General features: G+C 50.1%; 1 protein-coding gene across 6 annotated transcripts in view; it reads left to right on the plus strand.

Annotated features, from left to right (window-relative positions):
• LOC144933004 (thrombospondin type-1 domain-containing protein 7A-like) overlaps nucleotides 1-15,765 on the plus strand; it is a 576,967-nt gene that overhangs the window by 551,379 nt on the left and 9,823 nt on the right. For all 6 annotated transcript variants that reach the window (XM_078857465.1, XM_078857438.1, XM_078857456.1 and 3 more), the window contains 2 exons: nucleotides 13,815-14,000; nucleotides 15,604-15,699. In XM_078857465.1, the coding sequence (XP_078713591.1) occupies nucleotides 13,815-14,000; nucleotides 15,604-15,699 (282 nt within the window). The remainder of the gene's footprint in view (nucleotides 1-13,814; nucleotides 14,001-15,603; nucleotides 15,700-15,765) is intronic.

A 15,765-nucleotide genomic window follows, 5' to 3' on the forward strand; every position in this document is an offset into this window, starting at 1 on the left:
TCCAAAAGCACGAAGAACAAACCAGAGCCTAGGCCTACTGATGGTATCATAGGCCTTGACCAGGTCAAGAAAGCAGAGATGTAGGTCTTTTTGGAATTCTCTACACCTCTGCCATAGCAGACAGACAGAAAATATGGCATCTGTGCAGGACCGCCCTTTCCTGAAACCGCATTGAGGCTCTGCAAGCCTCTCCTCAGCGTGCCTAGCAAGGAGATTACATTTTGACTTAAAACTTTCGTGACTGCAGGAATTCATATTCTATGATTCTTTCGGTAAATCGCAACACAAGTGGTCGTCATCAGGAACTTGGAAGTTAGCCTCTGAGGGCAAGCTGTTTATAAAGGTTAGAGATGGGCGGGGCAGCTAATGTTAATGTAGAAGAGGTCTCCGACACCGGCAGTAGGTCTACACCAATCGAAGCATTGCACCTCGCTCCACGCACCCACACTGCTGATGGTGGAGGTGGACAAGAAAACACAAATCAAGTCATGACCCAAAGTGGTTGATCAGCTCCACGGTAGGTCCTGGTGTCAGGGACATGGGCCCACAACCGCTGTTTCGTCACTATGTAGTCCAGCAGATGTTCTTGCTTGGACCCGGCATGCATCCATGATGTCGTGTGGATGCACTGATGCCGGAACAGCATGTTGGCAATTACAAGCCCATGGGCTGCACATAAATATAGCAGCCTCCTGCCGTTGTTATTGAACTGATCTGGCCCATGCCTTCCAATCATTCCAGACCAGGTGCCAAAATAATGACCAACTCGGGCATTGAAGTCACCCAACAGGATGACTCTATCTCGAGGGGCCACTTTAGCTGGCATCTGTGACAGGTCATAGAAGGCATCTGACTCATCGGCCTTGCCTGAATCCCTCCACGGATGTTCATCTTCAATGGGGGCATAAGTAAACACGACCACCACTCTTCGCCTCTGGTTGATGAGAAGGCGAGCCCAAAGTAGCCTGGGGCTTACAGCTTCCCACAACTCACCACCACACTCCCACACCCTCTTCATTCTTTTGTTCAGAAGAAGAGCCACTTTCTGTTGTTTGGCAGTCTCCTGCGCCGAGTAGAGGACTGTCCATCCCTCATGGTGGCAGGAGCTAGAGCCAGTCCACCGGACCTCCTGAATACCACAGAGATCCAGGTGGTACCGGTCCAGCTCCCAACAGAGGAGTGGTAGCCTCTCCTCCACAGTAAGTGTTCGAACATTCCACTTGGCCACACGTAGTGGTTTTTTGTTGTTTCTGGAGGAGCCCCGAGGGTAAGGATTCAGTCTCTTGGCTCCGCCAAATGGGGTTTGGCCAGAAGACGTCATAGACGCCTGTCCCCCCAGGGCCTCCGGCACAAGATTAATACATTTTTTAACTCGTAGTTTAGTGGTAATTAATTGAAGGTGGAGGGGTTACCAGCCCCCCGCACCCGTCCAGAGCCCCCATTTGGCCGCTGTGGTGGTTACAGACACCATGAGGGGAATGGCCAATTTAAGTTGGCCCTCCCCCCACGGCACTGCCCACCACAGTGTTGCCATCTGGCACCACGAGGAGGTAGGGGGTTGTTTTTGTTGGACCATATTCAACGCACTTTATCACACACACCACACAAGCATGCAATACTTGAGTAAATCTGAGAACAGCTATAACACATCCTATGATATAAAACTACACATGAGACAACACTGCACTTAGTATTCTCGCAGGGAAAAAGGCAACCATAATTAATGCCATGAACGACACATTTTATACAAATTAAGATGTCACACTACAGCACTGTAAATTATCTTAAAATGCCTACTATGTTTTACTACTTAAATCGTATGTTGTTGTGCATTGTGCCCGGAGTACATGCATACCAATTTAATCCTAGCTGAGCACTGTTCTTCACGCAATATAAGCAAAATTGTTTATAGCAGCATCGATGAATTGTAAAGACAATTTTAAATGATTTATAGGTGCAATGATGTGAATTTTTGAGGTGCTTTTAAGTTGGGAAAAGTCTCAAGAGAAAATTTTTTTTTAACAGATTTAAATATATGTAATAAGGGACTCGATCCTGGTTCTGTCTCCGTCGTCCTTTATTCGGGTTCTTACACTTTTCCCGCACGGCCCTCGCTCAGAGCTCTCCCCTTGGCAGCTCCATAGCTGCTCTCGCTCCCGTAGCCTCCACACCTCTGCAGCTCCGCTGCAGACCCCCTGTGCAGTCCTCCGGCTGCCCTCACTGCAGCTCCACTGCTGCCCTCACTGCAGCTCCACCGCTGCCCGTCGTTCCTCCGTGCTTGGTCACCGCTGGCCGACGGTGCCAAGTCTTACCCTCCGTGTATGTGGCGATCTCGCCACTCCTCGACCTCCGCCCTGCGTGGCCTCACTCTAACTCTGTCTCCCACACTCTCCCGTCTCTTCCGGTATCTCTCCCTTAAGACCTCACCCCTCTCTCCCACGTGACCTAACTCCTCCCCCCATGACGTCATATCCGCGAAGCCGTTTATGCCCGCATTACACCACCCTCCCCCGTAGAGAAAATCCAGCCGACCTCGGCTGAACAATAACGAGACAAGTAATGCGAGCGAACACAACCATCACACATTCAAGGACAACGAAGCATACAATAAATATAACAACAACACAACAGTAAAATTTAACGAAATGTAAGGGACTTTGAGCGCGTTCGGGTCGCCGGTCCGTCCCGGACGGGCGGCGGCCCTCCTGCAGACCGGGAACGTGACGGGGTTTTAGGAGCGACAGGATGAAGTCCTCCTGTCGCTATTGGAGGCCCGTCAACGTCCCGGTCCCGTGTCCCTGAAGGCCCAGCGTCGGGGGTGCGTCGCGATCGTGTCTGCGACGGGGTCGGAGGGGCGGCGGGGCTCGGAGTCCCCGCCGCCGTGGTAGGCACACCCCGAGCAGAGTCTCCTGTCTCCAGCAATGTCACGGCCGGCTTGTCTGTAAAAGGCATGACAGGCGCTCTTGCAAGGTCAACAGGCACAGGCAAGGATGAGTCGGCAGCCACAGACCCCGGCAAGGCAACATCGGGAGATGACGCATCGTCTCGAGGGGCCACATATGGTTTCAAGCGCGACGTGTGAACGAACCAACGCCGAGATCCAAACCGAACACGCGCAGACTGTGGATTGGGAACCTCGATGAGGCGGACCGGCCCTTGCCATGGTTTGTGTAATTTAGGAGAGGTACCTGGCCGCACCTGCGGGCAATGGAGCCAGGCCATGTCCCCCACCTTCCAGGGGCACTCCCCCTTCGAGCGTCGAGCACACCGCTCGTTCCGGGCCTGGGCTTTGGCAGTAGCCATGTGGGCCCCCTCCCGTGCCTCAGTAACCCGGCGAACGGTATCCCGAATGTAATCAGGAAGAGGCTTAGCAGGTCCCCTCACTCCAGTTCCCAACTGCACATCCATTGGCGGCACGTTCTCGCGACCATACATAAGGAAAAACGGCGAATATCCTGTAGCCGCATGCGGCGTCATTCGGTATGCCGAAAGTACCCCAGGGATATGCAAATCCCAATCCGATTGTTTTTCATTCACGGTGTGACACAACATGGCGGACAATGTCCGATTTAGCCGTTCGACCATACCATCCGTTTGCGGATGGTAGGGAGATGTCCGTATCTTTTTAGTTCCAAGAGCCGCGCACACCTCCCCCAACAATTTAGAAGAAAAATTACGGCTTTGGTCTGTGAGGAGCCTCTCTGGCGCCCCCTTGTCCATAACGTACCCGAATAGAAAGGCGTCTGTGATAGACGCCGCTGACTGGTCAGGCAAAGGCCAGGCCATCGGCCAGCGGGAGAGGTACTCTACCCCAACTAACAAGTATTTATTTCCCTTAGCGGATGGCGGGAAGGGTCCCAAAATGTCCAACGCCACCAATTCATTAACTCTAGACACCTGAATAGACTGTATGGGCGGCACATATGGTTGTTTAGGTGGTTTTCGCCGGGCACAATCGGGACATGCGCGAACGTGACCGACGACTTCCGTTGTCATGCCGTGCCAAAAATAGTCTCGCTGCAGCGGCAATAGGGTCTTCTGCACCCCCAGATGTAAAAGCGTGTCCCCATGCAGAGTCCTAATCAACTCGTACCGCAAGGATGCCGGCACAACCAGACGCCAGCGTTCCTGTAACCCTTCCCTCCACATCAGCAGACCATCGCGGAGAGCGGTTTCCGGCATACCCCCCGTACCCAGTCCCCCACTCTTCTTCGCAGTCCGATTCCGTAACGAGACCAATGAACCATCCAACATTTGTTCCCGAATCCACACAGCCTTTGGAAGATTCAGAATCCCATCAGCCGGTCCCGGCTCCTTTGGAGCTTCAGGCACGTCGACCGCCAACGCAACAGGCTGAGGGGGTTGCTGAATCGGCGCACATCTATGCGTCCCCGACGCGCACGCGCAAGGGGATCGCTGCGGCAACCTAGAAAGCGCGTCCGCATTCGCGTGACGCACCCCCTTCCGATGGTGAATTTGGAAGGAAAATTCTTGCAGCGTGTCCAACAACCGCGCCAACTGGCCGGATGGTTGGTCCATCTTAAGAGCATACTGCAAGGCCGCATGATCCGTGCGAACAATAAACGAACGAGAGGTACGGTCGAAATTGGCGGAGAAAGAAAACAATAGCCAAAAGTTCCCTGCGTGTGACGCAGTAGCGAGTTTCTGCGGGGGACAAAACCCGGCTACCATACGCCACCACGCGCTCCACACCACCTTTTGATTGAGACAACACGGCCCCAATGCCCGTGTCACTCGCATCCGTATCCAGAATGAAGGGGTGATCGAAATCAGGATAATCTAACGTCGGTGCCGTAGCCAGTCGATCGCGCAGGCCCTGAAACTCCGCCTCTTCCGGCGGTCCCCACGCAAATTTCCTTCCTTTACTCGTAAGGAGGTGCAAGGGCCTCGCGATCGTCGCGAAATCCGGAACAAACCTCCGATAGTATGAGGCAAACCCCAAAAAGCGACGTACATCCCCCACTGTGGCCGGGGTCGGCCAGTCACGGACGCATGCTGTCTTGTCCGGATCCGTGGCCACCCCGTCCGCACTTACGATATGCCCCAAATAGCGCACGGACCGTTGCAGTAGGTGACATTTCTTAGGCTTAAATTTCAAATTTGCGGAACGCATCCTGGCGAACACCGCCTCCAACCGCAGTAAATGCTCATCAAATGTGCGGCTGAAGACGATAATATCATCTAAATATATCAGACATGTCTCCCACTGCAACCCCGTTAACACCAACTCCATCAACCTTTGAAATGTGGCAGGGGCAGCATTCAGCCCCATCGGAAGACAATTAAATTGGAATAACCCCTGCGGCGTACGGAAAGCAGTCTTCTCCCACGAGGGCTCGTCAAGGGGAAGCTGCCAGAATCCTGAAGAGAGATCTAGCGTTGAAAAGAACTTTGCCCCCGACAAGGCATCGAGGGAGTCGTCCATACGCGGCAGGGGGTACGCATCTGCCACAGACACTTTATTCAACTTACGAAAGTCGACACAAAAGCGCAATTTGCCATCCTTCTTTTTAACCAAAACAACAGGCGCGCCGCATGGGCTGTTAGATGGAGATATTATGTCCGCAGCCAACATGTCATCCACTGCCCCTCGAACCTGATCTCGCTCCGCCGGACTCATCCGATGCGAGTTCAACCGAATAGGGGCAGCGTCCCCTGTGTCAATATGATGGTAAAGCAACGAGGTGCGTCCCAAGTCCAAATCGTCGGAGCTAAACACATCAGAATAACTCAATAATAATTTACGAAGCGCACAACGTTGTTCACCGGAAAGGGAAGAATTTTCCCCACACAATTCGGCGATCCAGCGATTATCAGCGGCACCAGGACCTGAAACACCACCAACCACGACCTGGCTGCCCAGATGATCTTGTGCCGTAAACGCCGTAGTGGCATGTGCCACAACCGTACCAGCCGGCACACACACATTCTCGGAACTTGCATTAAGCACCTGCAGAAACGGCTGCTGGTCATGCCGGACAATAGTTTGCGCCCCAACGAGCGCCGCTCCGCCCGTTATAGTAGCGGACGGCGACAACAAAATCCCAATTGCACCCTGACGACCAGGTACAGGCTTCCGATATCGCAAGGGGATAAGCATCTGTGAGCCAGGTGGAATATCAACAGATACCTCGGACAGCGCCTGCACCTGAGCGACCGGAGCAGGTCGCCCCCAGGGCGACGGTAGAAATGTAATTTTTCGCCCACCCGGTAATTCAATGCAGTTTTGATTAATTCGAATTAGAATGGGCATCTTGGCCAGGAAGTCAGTTCCCAACAAGCAAGGAACCGCGAGGGACCTCGAAATTAACACAATTCCCGAGGCCGACACTCCCCCGATAGATATTGGTAGCGTCCACCTGGCCCACAATGCCCATGCTACCCCCGTTGGCAGCGACGCAAGAATCGTAAACCGGACGCACGGCCTCAGGTGGGATGTTCAACAGATGGAAAATGACATCCGATATAATGGTCGCGGACGCCCCGGAATCCACTAACACACGTACGTCCACCCCTTGTATAGAACCAGGTACGGTGGACGAACCAGTAGCGGCCGCGACGACCCGCCGTGCCAATTTACGCCACTGCGTTACCGAGCGACGTGGCCCAGTCGATGGCTTCCCCCCGTTATTAACAACACCCGGATTGCACGACAACGGTGATGAGTGAGGTGTCAAGCCTTGCCGGGTGTCTGGTGCGCACCGACTTGCCTGTCCTGGAGGATCCTTCCGTGGCACGTCCGCTGACGAGGCCTCCTGCTGGGGCGGACCCGGGACGCGGGCCCAGCAGTCCCTGGCGTAATGGCCTTTACGGCCGCAGCGGAAGCAGTCGATGTTGTTACGCCGCGCCGCAGGCACCCCGTCCCGACGCTCCCGTGGCGGTGGCGCAGATCGCGGCCCCGGCGTACTGCGGGCCGACCACTGAGCAGAGGCGGCTGTCAGCTCCTGCGGGCCCCCCCCGTCAGGAACGTACACCGCCTTCTTGGGATCCCAACCCGCGGCACCTCCCTCGACGATGGGCCCCCCCGTCCATGCCGTGACTTGCTTCCAACGGCGCAGGTTGAACTGGGCATCAAGACATTTAGCGGCCGCCCGGGACGTAAGCTTTTCGTGGCCACACACCGGCATAGGAATCCCCAAATCCCGGGACAGCTCGAGCATCTTACCCAAGATGAGAGGTTCGAGCAGGTCAGGCTCCGTCTCCGGGTATGCAGCCATGGCCAACTCCAATACCGCACCCCTGTATGCCACCGGCGACTCCTCGGGTGCTCGCTGACGTTGAACAAACCGGCGATGAGCATCATCCGGTGGCTCATATGCATCTGCCATCTCGTCGAAAACTCCTCTCAATGTTTTCTTCTTCTCCGCCTTGATGGAGCGGAAGAATCTCACCGACTCGTCATCGAGAAGAGTCGGTAAAACCTCCAATGCCTCAGCGTCCGTCCACCTTGCTGAGCGTACCGCCGCCAGAAATCTGCAGGCGAAAGCACTCCAATCGCCCCCGATGGAGAATTATTTGACGGTCGTGAGATGACGACTGCGACTCCTTGTTGCACCGTCCTCAGCCGATGACACACCAGGCGGCATATTCAAAATTTCGTCGCATCGCCGCGTGTTCAAGATGGCGGCCTCTCGCCGCGGAGAGCGCAAGATGGCGGCTTCCCGCCGTTCTTCTCCTGCCACGCCCAAGATGGCGTCTTCTTGCCGCGTGGTCAATGGCGCCGACAGCGGAGGCAAGGCAGCGACCTGCGGACCTCCATCGGCTCCCCCCAACGCCGTCCTCGGCGTGACGAGCTCGCACAATTGCGCGAGCATGATTTTCAGCGTCTCCAGCTGCGCCGCCATCTGCCTCCATCGCCAATCCGCGTCCTCAGGTGCAGACGGGTCCACCGACGCGGCGACCTCTTGGACTCCCGGACCCGCACTTGTTCCCGCACGGATCTCCTCCTCCATCGCAGGCAGGTCGACCGCCCGAGGAAGGTCGTCGTCGTCGGATGATGTAGCAGACGATGGCGCAGGAATATTATTTCTTCTGAGCTGTTTTGACATGCCGTTTCACTTTTGACACCAGTGTAATAAGGGACTCGATCCTGGTTCTGTCTCCGTCGTCCTTTATTCGGGTTCTTACACTTTTCCCGCACGGCCCTCGCTCAGAGCTCTCCCCTTGGCAGCTCCATAGCTGCTCTCGCTCCCGTAGCCTCCACACCTCTGCAGCTCTGCTGCAGACCCCCTGTGCAGTCCTCCGGCTGCCCTCACTGCAGCTCCACCGCTGCCCTCACTGCAGCTCCACCGCTGCCCGTCGTTCCTCCGTGCTTGGTCACCGCTGGCCGACGGTGCCAAGTCTTACCCTCCGTGTATGTGGCGATCTCGCCACTCCTCGACCTCCGCCCTGCGTGGCCTCACTCTAACTCTGTCTCCCACACTCTCCCGTCTCTTCCGGTATCTCTCCCTTAAGACCTCACCCCTCTCTCCCACGTGACCTAACTCCTCCCCCCATGACGTCATATCCGCGAAGCCGTTTACGCCCGCATTACATATATATATATAATTTTCCCCACTCTCTTCATGTTGTGCAGAGCAGCACTGCTGAGTTGCCTATTTATAAGAAAATCCAGCATTTCTGGGTGGTTTGGGAACATGTTGCATGTTTCTGCTCATAAATATTACAAAAACACTGGTACACAATGGAATAAGATGCATGCACATTTGGAAAATAGCGGACTTCAATCATGTTGGAGAAGCCGGGTCAGGGTAGAAAGGGCAAGGTAAAAATGGGGAGGAACATTTTTCAGTTGACTCTTCTTTGTCACACACAGTAAAGGGTCAGAGGTCTTACCTACAGAATGCAGATATTAGGTTAACCCAGACAAGTGTGGTATGAAGGGGAACATGTTTTAAATCCCAGAAGCAACCACTGATGAGGAACCAAGCTTGCTGCCTTTGAGCTTCTCACACGAAATTATTTCATTGCTGCCCTGTCAACAACTCTACGTGAGTTTACAATGGTTTATTTCAAACAACTGGTTATTATTTAATTGGATGCTGCACGTTTCTTATTAAACTTGGTGGCCACTGGAGTATTGCCGAGTGGTGATGTGTCGCCTTCGATCCAAGGTGTCCCAAACTGACCCAGGACTTTCAGGACCAGGTTGAAAAATTGCACGTCAATGGGAAATTTCCAGATTGAGGTCTACTGGTAGTAATACACAGGGCTTAATTTCAGCCCAGTCTATCCGGGTCTGTGGGGCAGAAAATATATATGTACCCGGCACACAATATCCAAGTTACCTATTGCTCTGACTGGGTACTCGTGTGCCAGTCTACTCTGAAATATTGAGTAATTAAGCCCTGATTATAGATGTTTGCGATCTTTGTGATGTTAACTCTCCTGGATATATATGTGCATAACAGCCAAGGTTCTATACAAACTACATTCAACACCTCGCAGCACTCTTGTGTGACATGCAATGTTCCAAAGTGAACGTCTACACACCTACACATTTTAAGGCGCTCCAAATTGCAAATGTCCAAATTAAATGTTTGGGTGTGCCAAATAGGTGGAGCTCTTTGTAAAGCACTTCATGTTATCACAAAGGTGATAAAGTGTACATTAAAAAAAAACATTCTCAGTGTATCACTCAGCAACTCACCACGACGCCCTTTTTCAGATGCCGTTTCTTAAATTGAGTTTGAATAGAGTGTGGTTATAATCCTGCAAACTTGCATTGAATGGTTTGTATTATCAACCTATAATCAGCGTCCGAAAGGATATGAAACAATGTGCATTAAATGCAGTTGACGCAAGAGGTGCAGTCATTTATTCCATTGAAATCCTGTCTGCTCGTGGAGCCACGCATCGATGTCCCCGGATTCCGCTCCCCCACCCCGAGTTCCAGAGCCGTTTGTCAGCCACAGCACGCTTCGCCCGCATGCCGACACAGAACATTTGTTACGAGCCAGAGAGGCTGCCTTTGCAAGTGATTACTTTCCTCCAATTACTGCGCACATGATGAAGTTTTTCTACGCACGTGTGCACAAAATTAATGAAAAATACAGTGGGAATTGAAAGACTTTCTACAAGTAGGTGAATGACAAAACATTGACAAACGAGGGCATTTCTTGGAGAATGGCTATGGCTTATGGCAACGGTCGCTGCTATATACATTTAAAACAAGTGACTTACACGATGGTAAGTGAAAAAGTATCCTGCTTGTTGTATATATGCCCCCTTTTTCAAAATGTATATTAAGAGTAATTCTGCCAATATGTTTTTTGAAAGTTGTAATAATCGATCATATGCCCCCTCGCAGAGAAAAGGGACGATGTATTGTTAAGATCTGAGTTCAGCATGGACCGACAGAGTATCGCTGAAAGTGTTGTTCTATATCTACCCTTATGTTTTGAGTCGCTTGCTGAGTCGAGGACTGCAATAAGTTGTATTATGCTAAGCTATAAGAGTTGTGAGAAGCTAAGAGGTGTGCTAATACAATTTACAAGTTTTGAGAGTGAGTGATCCAGCCAGCGACAAGTAGCTCACAGCAGGAGCCCTCTTGGAAGAAGGGCGGAGAGCACGAAAGTTGAAAAACAGCGCTGCACACCAGCAAAGGTCAAGTCTACAAGGATCAACGGAAATTGAGTCTTGCTGCGGTAAGCTCCGGGGGTGGGCCCCGCAATTGACCATGGATGATGAGGCTTGCAGAGAAGCGGTATGTCGCCGAGTGTGACTTCGGCGCTGACAGACGAAGTATGGCTAAAAGTTATATTCTACATTGAGTGCCAGCTCCCACCAGCATCTGCAGCAAGAGAGAAAGAGAGAAAAAGAGTGACGAGCAACGACGAGCAATCAACCTGTAGAAAGGGTGGAAAGCGCCAGGCATCGACTAAGCGAGCATCGTGGCGAGAGCTGGTGCAGCCTGAAGGAAGGGGCGGGAGAGGCACCACCGTGTGTCCGCGCGAAGCTGGCAGCTGCCCGCCAAAGGAGAGAGAACAGAGCAGTGGAAAGAGCCTGAACCAGTGCAGCCCTGAAAGAAGGGCAGGAGAGGCACCACCGGGTGGCCGCATGAAGCTGGAAGCTGCACGCCAGAGGTGAGAGCACGGAGAGAGCACGGAGAGAGCTTGCGCAGCCTGAAGAAAGAACAGGAGAGGCACCACCGGGTGCTTGCACGAAGCTGGAAAATGCACTCTCAGGGAGAGAGCACAAAGAGAGCACGGAGAGAGCACAGAGGGAGCTGGCGCAGCCTGAAGGAAGAGCGGGAGAGGCACCACCGGGTGCCTGCGCGAAGCTGGCAGCTGCACGCCAGGGTAAAGAGCACGGAGCAGTGGAACCAGTGCAGCCAAGAGGAAGAGTGTCGGCGCAGGCAAGAGCACCATGTGTTCAATACACACACATGCCAGCCCAGCGGCCCTACTGGGAACCTGAGGTATTTTCAGTACAAGGAACGCTGTACCGCGTAAGCCGCTAATTCAACAAGTGGCAAAGAAGACACACACATAACATGCATATCGGGACTAATACGATTGTTCGAAAAAGTTATCTTCGTGTCTCGAAAAGGGTTGCCATTCCAAGGTGCTGCGTTAAATATTAGCTGATCGTGAAAAGCATTGCTGCCCATTGAGTTATATGAATACGGTCGTTTAGAAGTATTTTAGTAATTAGTTTTCGTTAATTGCATAATATTAGCAATGAATTAATTGAGGTATACTTTTTACCTCGGGTACATGTTTCTTTATGACTGTTCGTATGAATATTGTCACATTCATTTTTTAAAATAAACTTTTCCTATCACCGTGTATGCTCGCTCGACTCTGAGAGATTAGCCGATTGTTTTGTGCTCAGTTTAACAAACGTAACCATTGAAGGTTATTTGTATGGATCAATGAGTAGGACATCTCGAGGAGTATTGTGTTGACAATTCCGAGCATAAGTATTCACATGTTAGAGTGTTTTTAGACATTAAAGTTGTTTAACACAGAAGAGTCTGAGTGGTACCTTCCTAAATTGATGCATAATAATCTTATTTATGACAACTGTTTCCTGTGGTGAGATCTGAATTTTGAGACCTGACATAAATGCACTAAAACATAATCAGTAAAAGTTAAAGCGAGAATCAATGCATTATCACAATTGGTAATACTGTACACCCTAGACAACGAAGCCGAGCCTAATTATCATAATCCCATACACTTGCATAACCTAATACAATTGCACCTTTATTGTATTATCACGATTGGTAATACCCCTAGATAACCCAAGCAGAACCTAATTAGCATAAATGCATTATTTGCGTATTTTTTTAAATTAGCATAATTTCGGAACATTACACTTTTTTACGTTAAAATGTATTTTTTTTTCAAGATCTAATATATACAACATGCGTACACACTGTAAAGGATGTCCAACGGTACACAGCACGATGTCTACACCAATAGCTCACATGAGTGTGCCCCAGTACTTGCAACACTCGTGTGTTTTGAGTGCTTCATCGTTGACAATTAACTTATGTTTTTACATTCAGCATGTTATTTCTTACTTATTGGGGACATGTAGTTTCAGTATTAAAGATGTGTGTTTCTTAAATAAGAATTAATTGTGCATATATGCGGTATTTGGGTGCTGCAGCAGTTAGTGCGCTGCGCTACGGACCCGGCGAACCAAGTTCAATTTCCGCTCACGGCCATTGCCAGTGACGATTAATTATCTGAACCGGTCCTGGGCCTACCCTAGGTCGACTCAGCCTCAAATGAGTTCCTGGTGCAGTGTGTAAAGATCGCCACGAGGGAGACAAAGGTGGCCGGGCGTGGTTCTGGTCACCCATCCCTTCATGTGCCGTGCCAGCCTTCATAGGTGCTAGCAAACATAACTTTCCCCAACAATCTGTTAAGGCTATACGAGGGACCTGTCTTTGTGTGTGTGTACATTTAACAAGGTGGTCGTCGAACTGTATTCCGGTTCCTTTGAGTATTGTGTACCAATAATGTTTGCTTATTTTATTATTTAGATAGCTTCATTTTTATTACCGTGTTCATTTCCCATTCAGGTACACATGCTTTCTTTGCCTTTCATGAAAATCTGCTCGAAGTCGATTTATAAGCAAGACAGTGTGAATGTATTGCATCATTAGAGCGCTTCAGTGTGAATATAAAAGTTTGGTATTATTCAGTTGAGTACTTGAGTTTTTGTATCCATTCACTGCCAATATAATAGATATTTTGATCTCTTGGCCATTGCATAGAAAAACGTATTTTACCAGGTAAGGCCCACTGAGCTATGAACCTCTTTTTCAGAAGCGACCTGGCCACAAATTATCGCCCAATAAAGTGGCTTATCGTGTGAAAATGTATAGGAGCCAAATATTGTAAACTCATAATTCTAAATGTGGAGGGGAAAAACCGGAGGACTCGGAGAAAAATCCACAGGACCACAGGGAGAACATGCAGACTCCAAATACTATATACAGGCATCAGGGTTGGATAGAATCCACGACCTCCTGTATGCCAGGCGAGGTAGTTAAAATCTTGCCACCGCAGCACCCTTCTATCTGAAGTACTGTGTTCTCTTCTTCTTATGCTTCTTATAATCCTTTTGCGCCATTGGGACAAGCCCGTTTCCTTCATTGATATCTTCTTAAAGTGATATTTGCACTTGACTGTGTCCATCACTGCGTCTTGCAACAGAGATAGCTTCCATTTCATCTGACGTTTTGTGTTTGACATCCTGTCCAGTATAGTTTCCTCTCCCCGCCCCGTCCAGAGCACCTTCAAGAGGTTTAATCTCCTCAGCGGTCTGTCGTGCAGGTGACTGCCGGCTGGGCACATGGTCCACATGGGGCGTCTGCCAGTTGTTAAGCTGCAGGCACGGTGTTCCTGTGGCTGGACCGAGAGGGCCGGGGGTGCAGGCCCGCTCCCAGCATGTAGAACTCCCACAACACGGCATGCTCGGCAGCTGCCCTCTCCAGCAGTGGGAGGCTCGCGAGTGCTCTGGTGGGGATTGTGCAGCACACACAGTCCCACACACACAGACACACACATGTTAACCTAAAAAAGTAAAAGCTGCCTTTTCGATTACCCATTTGGCTTTGTTCACATATCGCTGTTGTTAGTGTCCTGGATTATTACACATTAGGATGCTCCCGTAGTGTAATGGTTAGCACATTGGACAATCCAGAGTGTCTTGTTAAATCTTCTGGCATGGCAGGTGAAACAATGGTGCAAGTTTCTTAAATCCCCCACGTTTCTGTCCACCCAAAAGTAAAAATAGACACACAGTCAATCAGCAGGTCGCATGTGGTGGGGTAGTGAGTGTGGAGACTAAGGGGAGCGGTAGTGTAGCAGTTAACGTGCTGCACTACAAACCCGACGACCCAAGTTCAATTCCCATTCATGGCCCACATTGGTGACGATTAACTGAACCGGTCCTAGGCCTCCCTTAGGTCAATTAAGCCTCAAATAAGTACCTCTTGTGATGTGTAAGCGTTGCCACTTGGGAGACAACGGCGGATAGGCGTGGTGCTGGCCACCACCTCCTCGTGTGCTGTGACGGTCTTCACAGCGAATAACCGTGCCAGTTACTCGGTAACAGCACTTGCCCCAACAGTCTGTTAAAGCTATATGGGGGATCTTTATTTAGAGACCCTTCCATCAGCAGTGGCTTGAAAAAGCTGTTTCAAGGTTGCACCTTTACCTTTTTACCTTTTACTGAGTTATCATGCAGTTAATTTTTGTTTCTCATAATTGACTGGAGACATCCCTTGTTAAAGACAATTATATCTCTAAACTTTCACCTGATAATAAACACACAATCGTGCCTGCACGCATGTGGGTATATCTACGTATACCTGGATTATTACAAGTGCGCAATTGTATGCAACATCTCCCATGTATACTCATATGAATTTCGTGTCCCTGCTGATACAAAAATGCATGCACTTGCTTTGTTAAAAATGTCCCCAGGATGTTATAATTGAACGAACTTCATTGTTCACGAAACAACACAACCCCATTGCTATGGCTTGTCTCCATATTGCAGTGTTGTATAATAAATAAAAGGATACAATCTACTGTGACATGACAACCAGTGAGCTATATTTTATATTTACTTCAATGTAAATTGGACAAATATTCTACATGGGGTATAAAGAAACAAACATGCATATACCATTGCACAAGCATATCCAAGCATAAATGTGCATCATTTATTCACGGTTTTATATATATGCGAGTAAATATTCTACATTGGTGCAGATACACACCATTGCACATCCACACACAAGTAAAAATGTGCAGTCATCCATGTAAGGATTTACACACACATCACATCAACATGTCCTGACGATTTTATATACAGCACCCTTTGATACAAAATAAATCTGAAACATACTCGAATACACACATCAAATATTCCAGTTGTAAATGTTCTATAGCTAGTACATCTTCCCAAACAACAACAAAACTAAATGAAACACCTTGTCTTTATTACTGTACTCGAGTTTTGTGCTCGATTCTTATTCCTCGTCTGTAGAATGTGATTTGCTGCATTATAATTTGTGAAATACTGTGGCTTGCATTATTGTGCCGCATGTGACAGGGGGGAAATGCTACAGCTATGAGTGGCACGTTGGGCCTTGGGTAGGGGGCCGACGGGACCTCTGGTGTCAGCGGTCGGATGGAGTCAATGTCACAGGTTTGGGCCTCAAGTTGTGCTACTCCCATCTCTACCTTGCCCCCCTCCCCTCAAATCCATCTTCTC

The sequence above is a fragment of the Lampetra fluviatilis genome, chromosome 1 (assembly GCF_964198595.1).
Source record: "Lampetra fluviatilis chromosome 1, kcLamFluv1.1, whole genome shotgun sequence".
NCBI lineage: Eukaryota > Metazoa > Chordata > Hyperoartia > Petromyzontiformes > Petromyzontidae > Lampetra > Lampetra fluviatilis.